This window comes from Mobula birostris, chromosome 1 (genome assembly GCF_030028105.1).
Source record: "Mobula birostris isolate sMobBir1 chromosome 1, sMobBir1.hap1, whole genome shotgun sequence".
Classification (NCBI taxonomy): Eukaryota; Metazoa; Chordata; class Chondrichthyes; order Myliobatiformes; family Myliobatidae; genus Mobula; species Mobula birostris.
In genome coordinates, this window is record NC_092370.1 from 185,959,792 (window position 1) to 185,978,060 (window position 18,269).

An 18,269-nucleotide genomic window follows, 5' to 3' on the forward strand; every position below is an offset into this window, starting at 1 on the left:
CAATCACAGGCTTTCGAGTGCACTACAATCGCCATTTAATGCTGGCAACATTCAGAAGGGGTTGGGTTACATTGCATTTAGCTTTTCTGCCAGCGGGTTGCAAGCTTCTGCAGCTTTCTTGTTAACTGAAGAGAATGCAGAGTTCTTTAAGGTTCTCTGCTTCACATTTTTCAGAGTACAGCAAAAGTTTTGGATTGATGGGATTGCTTTGATGCCCTGATAATCATTATAAAAATAACCAAAAAATTTACTGGGACAAAATAGCTTGGTTTAAAATACTTGGGACCTCTGAATGGGTTCTTGACATTTTCTGAATGAGGAATGGGGAGAGTACATATTAATCACCAAATATGCAAGAAATTGACTTTCAGTTTCCCCTCCAGTGACAGTGTCTTTCAGGAATATAGCCTTTTATCTGCGTAACATGGCACAGTTTTCTGAAAGTATTGGGCCAGATTAAGCTGGGCCCAGTTCATTGACCAGATCTGCTGCCTGCCCTGCCCACCCAAAAATATTTACCTTTCTTTTACTGGATGGCCAAACAATCTGACACCTCACACTAGAGAGAGGTCGCACAAGGTGGAGTGAGAGACGAGGGGGTCTCAAGCACTGTATTCTGTGGCATCTACCTCAAACTCCATCACCTAGCCAAAGGCTTTTACTCCCCATTATCAGAATAAGTTAAAAAAAACTACTCAAGAAAGTTTAAAAATAATGAAATAAAATACTTAAAAACTTGCACTAAATGGTTAAAACATAATTTAAAGTATTTCATAATGTAAAATAGTTCAAACACAGGAAAGATGACCCATTCAAATACTGACTTCAGTGGCAAATCGGGAGCTCAGGTGCACTGACATCTGATTTCCAGGTCATTTAGGTCTTGTATCTTTGGCCAGGTAAGCACAGATGGTCCAGAATGAGTTGAGCTGCAAAGGTTGGATGTGTCTTATTGTTAATCGTGTCCATTTGGCCCTTTGATCCTGGGTGAAGTACTTGCTTACCAGCATCTTCTGATGGCCAGCCTATATAACTAATCTTTACTTTGAAACTATACAGCTCCAATACATAAAGATGATCACTGAGTCTTTGGTCTAGCATTAAGATGTTAATTTGTGTGTGCTGTAGCCCTAGTTGGACCTGGAGATAATATTGTCCAGAAAGTTCTTTGGAAGTCAAGACTGAGGCACAAATCTTGTGGCTACGGGCATTTTATTAGATGTCCATAACAAAGAAATAGCAGTAAAGCATAACAGCTCTGACAGTAACCAACTCACTCTACTGTAAGGAGGAAAGAAAAGGTCGAAAAAACTTGCTGTGTGATGGTTTTTATGCTGAAAACTAGTTCAAGTTGGACAGACAAGGAAATTCTCTGCTAAGGACAGTCTTTGAGACGGCAAGGACATCTTTGATTTGTGCTGGTGTGAGCCTGAGGTTTACAGACAAAGAAACTTCAAAAATACAGAACCAGCTATACTACAAATTATTGAAAATCCAGTGAACATTTACGGACAAACAGGTGATTATACAAACATTCAAATAAGGATAAACAAAGTAAAATTACAAGAAAAAATGCTAATTTAGACCATAATCCAGAACTTATTAACCACTAATTAAACAATTGTTGGTGTATTGTGATAGCTTGTTTGTGTTTATGTCCAGAACTGTATCAGTTTTGTACCTGAGCTTGGTAGACATTGTCCAAGAGAAGGTGCTGCATTTGAAGTCAAGTAAAGTGGGCCTCAGCTGTCTTGCTTGGCTTGCAATGCACATGCCATTTGTTATTTATGGGCCATGTTTTCACCATTCTGGTCTAGGCAACTTCTGAGTGGGGATATTTCTCTTTTGCTGTTTCCTTGTTAATAAAGCCCAACATAACTAAGCTTTGTTTCCCTAATGCATATGTGGATATACACTTAGAGTTCTCTGCTTCTGAGCCACATGTATGCTTCATGTTTATATTAATATGACGAAGAGATTTATGTTATTGAATTCTGTGCCTTACTGTGTAATGGAATAAGCAAACTGAAACAAGAGGGCCTAGAGGTTCTTCAGTGCCCAGGGGGATATGTTACCCAGTAGCTGTGCAGTACAGCAAAGATAGTTTTAATCATGGGCCTGTTGCTTAGATATTGAGTATGGTCTGAAGTACATGTTAGTACCATTGAATGACACATAGTTGGTTGCCTTCGCTCAGAGCAATTGAAGGGGAAGAACATGGAGGATTAGGGTGTGGGATCAGAGGAGAGGAGAAGCAGGGGAAGGGGAAGTGGCAGATATTAGGATCTGAGCAGACATCTCCCTGAGTCAAGAGCAGAGAGCTGGCAACCAGTAAAATGGGTGCAGTGGGGTGGGGCTTTGTAGTTCAGGGATTGACCATAGTTAAGTTTCCAGCCTGCAGCAAGGGCTTGCTCAGGAAGGCCCCCTTTAAACTGCAGCCAAAAAAAAAGAAAAACCAGCTACTAGAGGAACTCAGTGGCTCAGGCATCATCAATAGTGACAAAAGGATAGTCAATAGGTCGGTTTGAGATCTTGCATCAGGACTGAGAGTGTAGAGGGGAAATAGCTGGTATAAAGAGGTAAGGGGAAGGGTTGCAGCAGGAGCTGGAAAACATTAAGTAGATCTAGGCAAGGAGGGGTGAAGATAGCACCAGAGGCAGGGAGCTCCCGATCCCAGCATTTCCTATCCCCTTTAAGTGATGTGGCAGAACTACTAGTGCTGTTAAAAGCTATTGTTTCTGAGAATGCTTTGTTATAACAGTAACATGATATAATTTCCACATCAAAGGAATGCCATCATTAAGTTTGTTGTGGAAAATATATCAATGGTGGATGATCGAGCCGTGACCAGTTGGATTCCCACTGTGTTACGTTTGATCTGGAAATGATTATAGCGATTAACTCCACAAATAATTGCTATTCATACATTTAGCAATGAAAGGTAGAACATTTTATCAAATTTTCTAGGCAAAATGCTTCACTTTGATGGAAAATCACAAATTGCTGGAGGAACTCAGCAGGTCAGGCAGCATCTATGAAAATGAACAAGCAGTCAATGTTTCAAACCTCAATCAGGACTGATAAGAAAGGAAAGGAAGTCTCCCTGCCTCATGCACCCATGCTGAACTCGTCAATTTCATCAACTTTACCTCCAACTTCCACCCTACTCTTAAATTCATTTGGTACATTTCTGCCACCTCTCTCCACTTTTTTGATAGTTGGAGACAAGTATCTACTGATATATTTTATAAACCTACCGATTCCCATGGCTATCTTGACTATACTTCCTCCTACCCTATCTCCTTCAAAAGTGCCATTCCCTATTCACACCTCCACATAGACCTTCCACGTGAGACAACACTTAACCTGTGAAGTTGCAGGAGTTGTGTCCTGATGCAGCCTCCTCTACATTGGTGAGACCGATTGTAGATTAGTGGACTGCTTTGTCGAGCACCTTTGCTCCATCTGCAAAAACCAGGATTTCTCAGTGGCCAGCCATTTTAATTCCAATCCCCATTCTTATTCCAACATATTGGTCCATTGCATTCTCTACTGCCATGATGAGGCCACTCTCAGGTTGGAGGAGCAATACAGGTGGCCCCCGTTTTTCGAACGTTCGCTTTACGACAGCTCACTGTTACGAAAGACCTACATTAGTACCTGTTTTTGCTAACTAAAGAGGATTTTCGCTTTTACGAAAAAAAGATGCTCGCTTTATACGTGTGTCTACCCCGAGAAAAACTGTCATGACCGTGCAGCCTTGTGCGGGCAATTGTGTGCGCATGCACGTACGTGCAGGTTTTTTTTCTCCAAATTGATTTTGGCTCACTGTCTTCCCGATTTTGATAAATGAAACTACACTGTACATACATTATTTCTACTTTATATAGGCTGTGCATTTATCACAGAATTCCTGCTTTTACTATATGTTCATGTTATTTTAGGTTTTATGTGTTATTTGTTATGATTTGGTAGGTTACTTCTTGGGTCTGGGAATGCTGAAAAATTTTTCCCATATAAATTAATGGTAATTGCTTCTTCGCTTTACGACATTTTGGCTTACAAACAGTTTCACAGGAACTCTCTACCTTCAGGTAGTGGGGGAAACCTGTACCTCATATTCTATCTGGATAGCCTCCAACCTGATGGCATGAACATTGATTTCTCCAACTTTTTTCCACTCCTCCTTCCCTATTCTTCATTTTTACTTTGGATCCCCTTTTACTTCTTCTCTTCTCCTCACTTGTTATCACCTTCCTTTTCTCCTATAGTTGATTCTCCTCTCCTATCAGATTCCTTCTTCTTATCATCTTCCAGCTTCTTACTTCATCTCCTTTCCCCACCCACTGGGCTTCACCTATCACTTTCTAGCTTGTACTCCTTCCCTCCCTCCCCCACCTTCTTATTCTGGCTTCTTCTCCCTTCATTTCCAGTTGTGGTGAAAGGTCTCAGCTTGAATCGTCGACCATTCATTTCTCTAGATGCTGCCTGACCTGCTGAGTTCCTCCAGCATTGTGTGTATAGTGGATAGGATGGTTTTAGTTGTGGAGACCTATGGAGAGAGGGTTCATCTTTCATGATGGTCAAGCCAGTCAGGAATATGAGGAATTACAAAATGTCAGGGATGGAAGCATAGTTTTGGGAGATGATGTCATGATCCGGTCCGTAAACTCCGCATTCCAGTTCACACTCTGGTCCGTCGATTCCTTATTCTGGGTTTTCCTGTTTTCCCTTGTTCCACTGGGTGCCTTAATTGAGGCACCTGATTCTGGTTTTGGGCTGGCACATAAACACCTCTCAAACCAAGGATTCCTTGCTGGACTGTTCCCTTCCCCTCCCCATCTGAATCCCTGGCAGTTTACCTTGGCAAGTATCCTAGGTAGTTACCTGGGCAGTCAACCCGGCCCTACATCCTGGAAAGCATCCCAGCCCCTGCATTCAAGGAAGGGTCCCAGCCCTGTGTCCTGGAAAGCATCCTGTCCCTGTGTCCTAGAAGGGTCCCGGTGGCTCTGAGCCCAAGTAGGAGTCCTGGCTCCGTACCCTAGAGCCTAACCCAGCCAAGTCCAAGAGCCGAGCTAAATCTAGTTCAAGAGCCATGTCCTGCTCTGGAGTTTCCTCGCTCAGCCTAGGAGTACCTTGTCCTGCCCTGTGCTGGAGTTCCCTCGTCCTGTCCGAGCCACGTCCGAGAACCTCATCCTGTCCGAGTCACGTCCGAGAACCTCGTTCAGTCCAAATCACGTCCAAGAACCTCGTCCAGTCTGGGCCACGACTTTATGTTCTTGTCCTGTCCATGTGCCTTGTCCTGTGCAGGAGTGCCACATCCAGTCCTGTAGCCATGTCTTGTCCTCGCCTAGATCTGGGATCTGAGCCCGAGTCAAGACCCAGGTTCCGGGTCCCTGTCCAGTCTCTGGCTCGGAGTCCTAGCCCAGGCTTCTAGTTCCAAGTTCCTTGTCCTGGTCCCACTTTGCTAGTGTTAGTCCTAGCCCAGGCCCAGTGTCCTTGTCTCATCCAGGGCCTGTGTCAATGTCCAGCGTCGTTTCTTCCTGATTTCCCTTGCTATCTCGATAAACCTAGTCCTGTTCCTATTATTTCAGTGTCTGTGTCTTGCACTTGGGTCTGCTCCCAATGCCCCCATATGACAGATGATGGGTCTGAGGAATTAGTCAGGAAAATGATAGTGAAGGAGCTTGAGAATATAAGGAGTGAGGGATGCTGCCACAAAATCTCAAAAGACCATTTACTTGGAAAAACATTGATGCCTCTCATTGCCACCAGTGCCCTATGTAGAGTTAGCCTCTTAAATGTGTCATTCCTCTGTTAAGTGTTGATTCAGTGTTTGAATCTGAGTAGTGCAGTTTCACCCAACTATTGTGCATTGCATTATGTTTGACACCTTTATGCACAAACTGTAGACATCCTGCATAATTGCATCATTTCTATGGAGTACACAGATTTACAACAGGAAGTGCACTGATGGGGAAATGTTTAAAGTTTGTTTGTAGTTTACAAAAACAAGCATCAACATGATAGACTTTCTAAAACTCTTAAAGTCATGGCATTGCCAGATTCGGAGGCAATGTGATAAGTGAGCATCACTGGTTTGTGTGACAATGACTTGAGGAGTCTGCATGCACGTGGCGCTGTTGTGCACGAGCCCAAGTGTACAGTGTGTTCACGATGGGGAGCTGATTAGTAGATCATTGGGGTAGACCTCTGCAGATTCCTCAGCTCACAGCAGAGTGTGAATAACCTGTTTTGGTGGTGGAAAGGATGCAGTGCAAAGGTTCAGCCCAGGTCCAAGTAGAATTCTAAGACAGTGTAGTTCATCCACAGTTTGGCAAGAAAAAGAAAGTAAACTTTGGCTGTAATCTGGACAATTGGGATTTAGTAGGTATGCTGTCTGACATTGGCTTATTTACCAGCGTAAACTGTGACCAGCATTGTGTTGACATGTATGTTTTCTGTCAGGGACGTTGCCAACTCCCAGCAAGAACATCAGCGTTTATCATGAGCTATTAAAAGTCAGGGACATTGTCACCTCCAGTCCGAGTGCTCCTCTCCCAGCGGAGAATCATGTTTTTGTTGAGAAGGAGGCCAGACCCCAGCCTGAATCAAAGGGTGACAAGGTGGCTCATGAGGATGAACTGATCCCAACTGTACGTACTTCCGCTCAGCCGGAATTACTCATCAGCCTGAAATCACTCTCAGGAGTACTGTAGGTCCCCACAAAATATGAGTAGCCTTTCAGCGATGCACGATGTACTATTTTGTGATGCACGTGAGATGGTTACTGTATGGTCTGCTTCTGCACACTGTACATTTCCTTGCCCTTGCTGTATGGTCTGTTCTGCCATCCGGCAATGAAGGAGGGTTCCAGTGGAGGTTTCGTTATGTGGGATTCCACCCCCTTTACGTCGGGACCCTAGGATGGTGAGTGTTAACCAGACCTGTTTTGCGTAGCAGATTCCTAGCTTGGTTTATGAACTCCCTATTCACCTGCCATTTCTGTGGCTGGGAGCAGTCAGTTACCTTGTATAAGCAACACACACAAAAAATGCTGGTGAACTTAGCAGGTTAGGCACCATCTATAGGAAGAGGTATAGTCGACGTTTCGGGCCGAGTCCCTTCATCAGGACTAACTGAAAGAAGAGCTAGTAAGAGATTTGAAAGTGGGAGGGGGAGGGGGAGATCTGAAATGATAGGAGAAGACAGGAGGGGGAGGGATGGAGCCAAGAGCTGGAGAAGGGAAAGGATCATGGGACAGGAAGCCTGGGGAGAAAGAGAAGGGGGAGGGGAGCCTGGAGGGTGGAGAGCAGACAAGGAGTTATAGTCAGAAGGACAGAGTGAGAAAACATATAAAATATATATTAAATAAATAAATAAGGGATAGGGTGTGAAGGGGAGGAGGGCCATTAACCGAAGTTTGAGAAGTCAATGTTCATGCCATCAGGTTGGAGGCTACCCAGATGGAGTATAAGGTGTTGTTCCTCCAACCTGAGTGTGGCTTCATCTTGACAGTAGAGGAGGCCATGGACAGACATATCAGAATGGGAATGGGATGTGGAATTAAAATGTGTGGCCACTGGGAGATCTTGCTTTCCCTGGAGGACAGGGCGTAGGTGTTCAGCGAAATGGTCTCCCAGCCTGCGTCGGGTCTCGCCAATACAGTATATAGAAGGCCGTACCGGGAGCACCGGACGCAGTATATCACCCCAGCCGACTCACAGGTGAAGTGTCGCCTCACGTGAAAAGACTGTCTGGGGCCCTGAATGGTGGTGAGGGAGGAAGTGTAAGGGCATGTGTAGCACTTGTTCTGCTTACAAGGATAAGTGCCGGGAGGGAGATCGGTGGGAAGGGATGGGAGGGACGAATGGACAAGGGAGTTGCGTAGGGAGCAATCCCTGCTGAAAGCGGAAGGGGGGGCAGGGAAAGATGCATTTGATGGTGGGATCCCATTGGAGGTGGTGGAGGTTACAGTGAATTATATGTTGGACCTGGAGGCTGGTGGGGTGGTAGGTGAGGACAAGGGGAACCCTATCCCTAGTGGGGTGGCGGGAGGATGGGGTGAGAGCAGATGTGCGTGAAATGGGGGAGATGCGTTTAAGAGCAGAGTTGATAGTGGAGGAAGGGAAGCACCTTTCTTTAAAAAAGGAAGACACCTCCTTCCTCCTGGAATGAAAAGCCTCATCCTGAGAGCAGATGCGGCAGAGATGGAGGAATTGCGAGAAGGGGATGGCATTTTTGCAAGAGACAGGGTGGGAGGAGGAATAGTCCAGGTAGCTGTTCCTTGTAAGTGGAACAAGTGCTACACATGTACACATACAGGCTTCCCGTCCCATGATCCTCCCCCTTCTCCAGCTCTTAGATCCACCCCTCCCCTCCTGTCTTCTCCTATCATTATGGATCTCCCCCCCCCCACTTTCAAATCTCTTACTATCTCTTCTTTCAGTTAGTCCTGATGAAGAGTCTTGGCCTGAAACGTCGACTGTACCTCTTCCTATAGATGCTGTCTGGCCTGCTGCATTCACCAGCATTTTTCGTGTGTGCTGTTTGAATTTCCAGCATCTGCAGATTTCCTCATGTCTGAGTTACCTTGTAAATATGGAGTGTGAGAGGTTGCAGCCTCTATCTGAATATCTAAAGGTGCTGCTTCTCAAGCTTTGGCCCCATGCACCTGAACTTCTGCCACCCATTGTGAAGGGGGAGGCAGGGTGGTGGGTCGATTAAGGGATCTTACAGTCAATTTTCTCCTGGGCCTGGCCACCTTGGCCATTCACAGGTCGAGGTGATGGGCATTCGAGTGTTCTGGCTGGACTGAAAACTGCTCTGTTTTTGGGATTTTGTCCATACTCATGCGTCCTTGGAGAAGGAGCCATTGGTATCCATGGGTAGATTGAGGGCTTTCTGTGACCAGTGGGCACCAGAGGGGCTTGAGTGCATTCTGGATAGAGATGACTGTGTAGTAATTTGAAACTATTGCTTGTAAAGTGTGTGAGTAGTGGACTACTGTAATATTGTAATGCTGTGATGCTGTATTCACAGAATAAACCTCCTTTGGATGATGAAAAAAAGCATTGTATTGACCGTGATATTCCTCTTCACAATATCGGCCATATATGCTCCTGCTGCAGTCCATTTACTCTTGAAACTTCTTTTTCTTTATCTTTGTTACTTGTAGATTTTTAAAGACCAGCCACAGTGGGGCAATGGAATTAATGGCTAATGAACTTATAGATGGCTAAATTTACACCAGATACCAGAAACAATGGAATAACAGCACAGTGATCTCCATTTGGATGTTATGTCATTACCAATACACCGGGATATCGTGTGGTCAACAAAAGACTGGTCACACCATACCTAACCAATGTGGTGGTATGTCAGCCAACTTTAGGGAATTTCTATTTGAGTTTAAACTGGGCAAGTACTGCACTTCAGGAGATCAAATGTGAAGTAACCAATTAATGTCAGGGCCCTTAACAGCAATGATGGGCAAAGGAATCTTAAAAGTGGCTGCACAAGTTGATAGGTTGCGAAAGAAGACAGATGGTATGCTTGTCTTTATAAGTTGAGTCGGGAAGTTATGTTGCAGCTTTATAAAACTCTAGTTAGTCCATGTGTAGAGTACTGCATTCAGTTCTGGTCACTCCATTATAAGAAGGCTGTGGAGGCTTTGGAGAAGGTGTAGAAGAGACTAGATTAGAGAGCATGTTCTATAAGGAGAGGTTGGACAAACTAGGGCTGTTTACTCTGGAGGAGCAGAGGCAGAGGACAGACCTGAAAGAAGTTTATAAAATTACTAGCAACATAGATAGAGGTAGCTGGTAATTTTCCTCCCAGGGTTGAAATGTCTAATGCTAGAGGACATGCATTTCAGGTGAGAGAGGAAAGGTTCAACGGAAATGTGCGGGGCACGGTCTTTAACAGGGTGCCTGGAATACACCATCAGGAAGGTGCTGGAAGCAAATATAATGGCGGCCTTTAAAAGGCTCTGTGATAGGCATATGAATATGCAGAGAACGAAAGACTATGAACCATATGCAGGATAAGGGATTATCATCGGATATCATTAATTTAATTAATTTGGCATATCATGGTGGATCGAAGGGTGTCTGTGTGCTGTTCTATTAAGGTTCAGTTGTCAACTGGACCTGTCAACAATTGTTCAGTTGGAAGAAGTCTGTATAATTAATATATGAACAGAATATACGTTTTTCTTTATACACATAGAGTATGTAGGCTCTGAATCACTTGATTCTTCAAATCTTTAATAAAGAGATGCGAGTATTTTTGCACCAATAATTTAACAGATACTGTGGTAACGCTAACCCGAACCCTAATGCATGTCATATTTGATTTGTATGCAATGGCATATAAACATGAATAAATGGGTACCACATGCTTAACCTACCTAATGAATGACTGCATACTCTACATCAAATAACTAAAGGAGCTGCCGAGCAGTTAATAATCTTCCTAGAAATTATTTCCTTCAAATTAAATGGTTTATTTTTACAAGGTATTTATCTTTGTATCTCATAGTATCTGAACCACAGTAAGGCTGAGAAAGCATTTGCCACAGTTTTATGCGTACATTGTCAAACCATGGGGATCTACTTGAGTTATTTTGGGTATGTATGAACAGCACGACGTCTGTTTAATGCCTTGCAACAGCTGTGTGTTAGTGAGCACAGCAGCCATTATTATTCCACTGAGGAAGGCAGTTGTGTGAACCAGGAGGTGACAGTGTGGCTGGTTAATACAGACTCGTATGTCATATTTGATGAACAATTTTCTACAAATGAATGGCAGTGTAACATTGCAAACTGTGGAGTAAAATATGGCTCAATGTTACTATGCTGGCAAGGTATTTAACTATTTTATGAGAAATATAAGTTATACCTATACTTGATTTTTTTTACTTGTTATTACATACTTATTGCTTGATTTTTAAATATGGATTATTCTGCAAGATGAATATAATTAATGTAAATCTTTAAAGATACTGTATATGTAGTTCTTTCTGATCATATGATTCCAATTAGTTTGTAGCAAACAATATGGAAGCATCAGCAGCGTTATAGGTAACTTCAAACTTTTACCAAGTTTAGGGTTGAAGTTGTCACTTTAGTGCAGGAGGAATTTTCATGATCAACAAAGAAGAGAGAAAAAGAAACATGAGTGATAAATCAGTCAGCAGGAAGTTTTCAGGATGTTTGTGGTGAAACAATACAATATATATAGATACAGTGTAGGTATTTGTATATTTTGAGTGAAGTATTTCAATGAAGTAAAGCAAAATACTGTATGTTCATGCATGTTTTATGAGCTGTTTGATCAAACAAGATTCTAAAATAAGTATAGTATATTTAACTTTTCTCAGATATCAAATTTGTGTTGATATCTGAGCTCCTGTTTGGTTTTCTAGCTTAATATGAAATGCAATGTTAATCTTGACAAAGGCTTCTTTTGTCAAATTTTGAAACTTACAATGAATAATTGTAGTATCTCCCTTGAACTTTATGACCATGTTTCAGTCCAGATTTTGTTTATTTTGTTGCTGGCTTGCATATCAAGTGATGCAAGTCTGAGGGTGGGGATCCTTCATCTGCTGTCGGGGCCACAGCCCTTAAGTATTATCTGGAATATTTTCAGAGTCGAATTTCCAGAGCTTGAATTCAATTGGCAGCAGACATGCAGGGGACATGTAGCATGGCAGAGTTTAATAAACCTTGTTACTAAACTGAGGATTGGTTGTGTTTATAAACTTTGGTAACCTGGGAAATTGTGGCTGATGGAACTACACATAGCTATTAATTGAGCTTGGTGTTTCAACAGCAACTAAGAGTCAAATTAGTGAAGTAAGTGCAGAAAGCTTTTTCAGAAGAATAATTTGAACATTTTACCATTTTTCTTTGTGGAAGGATGAGCGTGTATTCAGACTTGTTAGATGCATGGGCTACCTTATGTGCTAAGCAATCTAAAATGGCAGGCTGCGGTAATAACAAGGTTTGGCTCCATTCTATTTCCCTAATTAGTGATGTTTTGACCATTGCTTCATTGGGAACTGTAAGTGATTGACTCAGAAGGTTCAAACCCCACCCCAGAGATGTCAGTGCAAAGTGTAGACTGATTCATCAGAGAGCATTAAGGGAATGAACATTGATAGAGATGCTGAATTTTAGTGTGATATTAAACCAAGGCCTCATTTACCCCTCTCAGGTCCCGTAGTCATATTGAGTCTACTCCCCATAGTTATTCCTTAACCAATACTCTTTAAAAAATCTTCACTAGTCTTTTATTTTGAAGAAAATTAATGTGTAGAGATTGGCTGTTGTGTTTCGCTACTCAAAAAAAGAGTCAAACATTTAAAGTGACTTTAGACACTCTAAAGCATTTTAGTGTTTCTTTAGGTCATGAATAGCACTAAATAATTGTAAATTGCTTCTTCATCTCTCGCATACTTAAGTTTAAGAAGATGCTGCATTCAGTTTAACATGGTAGAGATTGAAAGATGTGGAATCAACTGAGTTTAATTAGTTTTCCACATGGTTACATCTGATAAACAGATATAATATTGTCAGTGTAGGAATGGGGGACCCAGCAATTCTATTGTTACTTAGGTACATGATAAGATAACATTTAATGGGAAAACAATGTACTTTTATTGACTTTGTCTCTTACCATGTTTGTCATATCGTGTCAAGACCTCCATCATTGTTGAAGTATTGTTAAAGTTGCTAAATTAGTCAGCTCTATTTTGGGTACTAGCCTCAGTAGTATCCAAGACATCTTCAAGAAGCAGTGCTTCAGAAAGGCGATTAGGGACCCCCATCACCCAGGGCATGTCCTCTTCTCATTGTTATCATCAGGAAGGAGGTATGGAAGCCTAAAGGCACACACTCAGTGATTCAGGAAAGTTTCTTCTCCTCTGCTATCCGATTCCAAAATGGACATTGAACCCATGAACACTATCTCACTTTTTTATGTTATTTCTGTTTTTTCACTATTTTAATCTAACAATTTAATACACACACACACACATGCTAACTTTAATTGACGTATTTTTTTTCTATATTATCTTTGCATTGTACTGTTGCCACTAAGTTAACAAATTTCGTGACACATGCCAGTGATAATAAACCTGATTCTGATTCTGATTATTGGGGCCCACGAAGCTGCCCAGATTTTTGTAGTGGTGTTCATTAGCATGTAATGCATATTTGCATGCCACCTCTGCTGAATGTAGTCATTCATCCATAGCCTGTGCAAACCATTTATGCAGAAAAAGGTCTTTATCAGAAAATATGCAACATGATTCAGCATTGTTCAAAGGGAACCTGCCAAAAGTCCTTAAACTAAATATGCGTAGGTCCTCTTTAAATTATATACTTACTCCTTGAGCCCTCCTGCATTTGATTAGAGCTATAAAGTTGTATAACATGGGGGCAGGCCCGTCAGACCAATTTGTCCATGCTGACTCCGTTACCCAGTGAGCTGGGTCCATCTGCCTGCCCTAGGGTCTCCAGGGCCCTACCATTCATTGTAGAAGTTCGACCCTTGTTTGATCTCCCAATCTTCACATTTATTTGGATTGAAACCTATTTGGCGGTACCCTACCCACATAATTAGTTGATCAAAATAACACTGTAAATTCTCATAACCTTCTACACTATCTGTACCACCTATTTTAGTATCATCTGCAAACTTATTAAGTATGCCTTGTACATTCACATCTAAATTGTTTGTATAAATTACAAACAACAAAGGTCCCAGCACTGACTCCTGTGACACACCATTATGTGGCACGTTTCTATGCTCGCTTTGAAAGGGAGAACACAACTACAGCCGTGAAGATCCCTGCTTCACCTGATGACCCTGTGATCTCCGTCTCAGAGGCCAATGTTAGGCTGTCTTTAAAGAGGGTGAATCCTTGCAAGGCAGAAGGTCCCAATGGAGTACCTGGTAAAGCTCTGAAAACCTGTGCCGACCAACTAGCGGGAGAACTCAAGGACATTTTCAACCTCTCACTGCTATGGGCAGAAGTTCCCACTTGCTTCAAAAAGGCAACAATCATACCAGTGCCTAATAAGAATAATGTGGGCTGCCTTAATGACTATCGCCTGGTAGCACTCACATCTACAGTGATGAAATGCTTTGAGAGGTTGGTTATAACTAGACTGAACGCCTGCCTCAGCAAGGATCTGGACCCATTGCAATTTGCCTATCACCACAATAGGTCAATGGCAGACCCAATATCAATGGCTCTCCACACGGCTTTGGACCACCTTGAAAACACAAACACCTACGTTGGGATGCTGTTCATCGACTATAGCTCAGCACTTAATACCATCATTCCCACAATCCTGATTAAGAAGTTGCAGAACCTGAGCCTCTGTATCTCCCTTTGTAATTGGATCCTCGATTTTCTAACCGAAAGACCACAATCTCTGTGGATTGGTGATAACATTTCCTCCTTATTGACGATCAACACTGGCACACTTCAGGGCTGTGTGCTTAGCCCACTACTCTACTCTCTATATGCACATGACTGTGTGGCTAGGCATAGCTCAAGTACCACCTACAAATTTGCTGACGATACAATCATTGTTGGTAGAATCTCAGATGGTGACGAGAGGGCGTACAGGAGTGAGATATACCAACTAGTGGAATGGTGCTGCAGCAACAACCTGGCACTCAGTAAGACGAAAGAGCTGATTGTGGACTTCAGGAAGGGTAAGGCAAAGGAGCACCTACCAATCCCCATAGAGGGATCTGAAGTGGAGAGAGTGAGCAGCTTCAAGTTCCTGGGTGTCAAGATCTCTGAGGATCTAACCTGGTCCCAACATATCGATGTAGTTATAAAGAAGGCAGCTATACTTTATTAGGAGTTTGAAGAGATTTGGCATGTCAACAAAAACACTCAAAAACTTCTATAATTGTACCGTGGAAAGCATTCTGACAGGCTGCATTACTGTCTAGTATGCGGGGGCTACTGCACAGGACCGAAAGAAGCTGCAGAAGGTTGTAAATCTAGTCAGCTCCATCTTGGGCACTAGCCTACAAAGTACCCAGGACATCTTTAGGGAGTAGTGTCTCAGAAAGGCAGCGTCCATTATTAAGGACCTTCCGCATCCAGGGCATGACCTTTTCTCACTGTTACCATCAGGGAGGAGGTACAGAAGCCTGCAGGCACACACTCAGTGATTCAGGAACAGCTTCTTCCCCTCTGCCATCTGATTCCTAAATGGACATTGAATCTTTGGACACTACCTCACTTTTTTTAATATACAGTATTTCTGTTTTAGCACATTTTAAAAAATGTATTCATTATATGTAATTAAGTTACTTATATATTATTATGTTTTATTTTATTTATTATTTTTTTTCTCTCTCTCTGCTAGTTTATGTATTGCATTGAACTGCTGCTGCTAAGTTAACAAATTTCACGTCACATGCCGCTGATAATAAACCTGATTCTGATTCTGATCAGGTCTCCCGTCCGGGAAATATTCCTTGACTTTTGCCCTCTGCTTCCTATCACTGAGACAATTATGAATACAATGCATTATCTTCCTTTGGATCCCCTGTGATCTCACCTTCCGGACTCATCTGCCATGAGAGACCTTGTCAAAAGCTTTGCTGAAGTCTATTGAGACAACATCCGTTACCCTTCACTCATCTGCTTTCTGATTTCCGGACCTGCTGTGATCTGACCATTCCTCCTCACCACATCTCAAGGCCAGCTCCTTCACACAGCCGCAACCTTGGTTAACCACGCCCCGTTTACTGCAGCAAACACAGCACCCCTTCCCTCTGATACATTGGCCTTCTGGTCCTGAATATCTGCAATCATTCCCCCCAGATATTGGTAGAAAGTGTGGAGCGAAGGCTTTTCTGTGTGTTGGTGGTCCAAGGCCCGTTCTGTTGGATTGAACATATAGAATAATTTTACAGTGGCGGTCTATGCAAAGAACATCCAGAGGCCCGTTCAATATCACCAGCTTAATCTGCATATACTTGCATGGAAAAATTTCTAGCCTTTGATTTTCCAGATAAAGCATGGTCATTTGAGAATATCTTAATGATAAGTATTGATAACAATAGGTGTGTGGATAGGAAAATGGATGGAAGGGAAGAAAACTAGATTTAAGAAATTATTTGAAAGCAAATATGGGTATCTTTGTTGTTTCACCTTTGTGTGAAGTTAAAGTCTGAACTTACAGGGAGAATATTAAGTCTGCCCTGAGGTAATGTGACTTGAAAGAGAAAAAAAAAGTGCTTTAGCCACTCAGGGTAAGATGTGGTTAAGTTTGAAATGGAAGCAATCAGTGTACTGGGAATTAAGGGCAGTCAACTAGACTATATGATGCATCATTGGCTGTCTTGAGAAGACACAATAAATTCTATGCAGTATATACAAAACATCAACATGGAATTTCCAATAGTTGTTTAAAACCTGCTTTACTAAGAGGTGAACCTGAGCTTTCAGATACTGAGAGCCAGTTATTTGAGTCATTGAGGTGTGCAGCACACAAAGGGGCTCTTTGACCCATCTGGTCCATGCTGACCGATGCTAATCCCCTTTGTCCAACGTAGGCTCATATCTCTGTTTTTCTATCCAGGTGTCTGTCCAAATGCCCTTTAAACATAGTAATTGTCTATCCCTTTATCACTTTCTGAAGCAGCTGATCCCACATAATCTCACCCTCTATGTGAAAAACATGCCCCTCAGATCTCCTTTAAATTCCCCCCCTCACTTAATACTCCAAGAGAGAGCTAACTAAGGTATTGCAGAGCCGCAATGTGACATCTCAACGATTGTACTCATTGCTTCGCCCTATCAAGGCAAACATACCAAATACCATCTTCACTACCCTTTTGACCTGTGTCACCAACTTCATGGTACTATGAACTTTCAACCATCTATACATCAACACCCCTGAGGTCCCTGCCATTTACCATACTCATCCTGACAGTATTTGATGTCCTAAAATGTACACTCAGTGGCCACTTTATGAGGTATCTCCTGTACCTAATAAAGTGGCCACTGAATGTATGTTCATGGTCTTCTGCTGATGCAGCTCATCCACTTCATGGTTCAATGTGTTGATTCTTCTCTGACTTTTCTCGTTAACAAGGCATTTTTGCCCACAGAACAGCTGCTCACCGAATGCTTACACCATCCTCTGTAAACTCCAGAGACCGTTGTGTGTGAAAACCCTTTGAGATCAGCAGTTTCTGAGATACTCTAACCACCCCATCTGGCACCAACAATCACTTCATGGTCAAAGTCATTAAATCATGTTTCTGCTCTATTCCAATGTTTGCTCCAAACAACAGGTGAATCTCTTGATCATGTCTGCATGCTTTTATGCAATGAGTTGCTGCCACATGATTATCTGATCAGATGTTTGCATTTATGAGCAGATATACAGGCGTCCACATAAAAAGGCCTCTGAGTGTATTACCTCCTGCTTGTCTGAAGTAAATTTCCTCTGACACCACTCTGTCCAACTTTCCAAATGATCTGTGTCCCTCTGGCTGAGATCACTTCAAGAACTATTTTCCTTTATTTATTTATTGTAATATAAAGTAAATTTTTAAGTCTAGCACTGCACTGCTACTGCAAATTTCATGAATATATCAATAATAATAAACCTGATTTTGATCCTGTATCCTTTCATAGCTTTCTGTGCTAAATTCTATACCACTTTTTGTGTAATCAGCAAACTTACTGATCAGATTCATATACAAGCCACTTAGATATATGACAAAGTTCCCAGCACTGATTCCTGCAGTACACCACTGCTTGCAGACTTTCAATCAGAAAATACTCCTGAATCAATACCCATGGCCCACTATCACAGAGTCAATTTTGGATTATTTAGCAACATATCTTGAATATCATGTGTTTTAACCTTTCTGGACCAGCTTACCACAAGTAACTTTGTCAAAAGCCTTGCTAAAATCCAAGTCTACCATGTTTTCGTAGTTCTCTTCAAAAATCTCAAATCAGATTTGTGAGAAAGGATTTTCTCTGCACAAAACCATGTTGTTGCTCCCCCCTCAGTCAGTCCCTACTTTTCCAGGTCCTGCCCCTCCATGTACCTGCCCAAGGCTCATCTGTGGTGGGAAATGGACAGTCAGCATTTTGGGTCAGGACCCTTCATCTGAACTGAGAATGGATCCAGGTCAACAAGTTGTGGGACAGGAGACCTGAGATCAGATGGCAGGTCCTGAAGACAGTGGCTCATAATTAACTAGTC

At 42.4% G+C, this 18,269-nt stretch overlaps 1 protein-coding gene across 5 annotated transcripts in view; it reads left to right on the forward strand.

Moving 5' to 3' along the window:
* Nucleotides 1-18,269, forward strand: part of akap6 (A kinase (PRKA) anchor protein 6) — a 349,373-nt gene that overhangs the window by 52,249 nt on the left and 278,855 nt on the right. Inside the window, exon 1 of one of the 5 annotated variants that reach the window (XM_072267377.1) lies at nucleotides 6,789-6,930. The exons of 3 other annotated variants lie outside the window; for them this stretch is intronic. In XM_072267377.1, coding sequence (XP_072123478.1) covers nucleotides 6,928-6,930 — 3 coding nt within the window. In that variant the 5' untranslated portion in view covers nucleotides 6,789-6,927. Of the gene's footprint in view, nucleotides 1-6,788; nucleotides 6,931-10,724; nucleotides 10,868-18,269 lie in introns of those variants that run through there. One more of the 5 variants, XM_072267367.1, reaches the window with a different exon arrangement.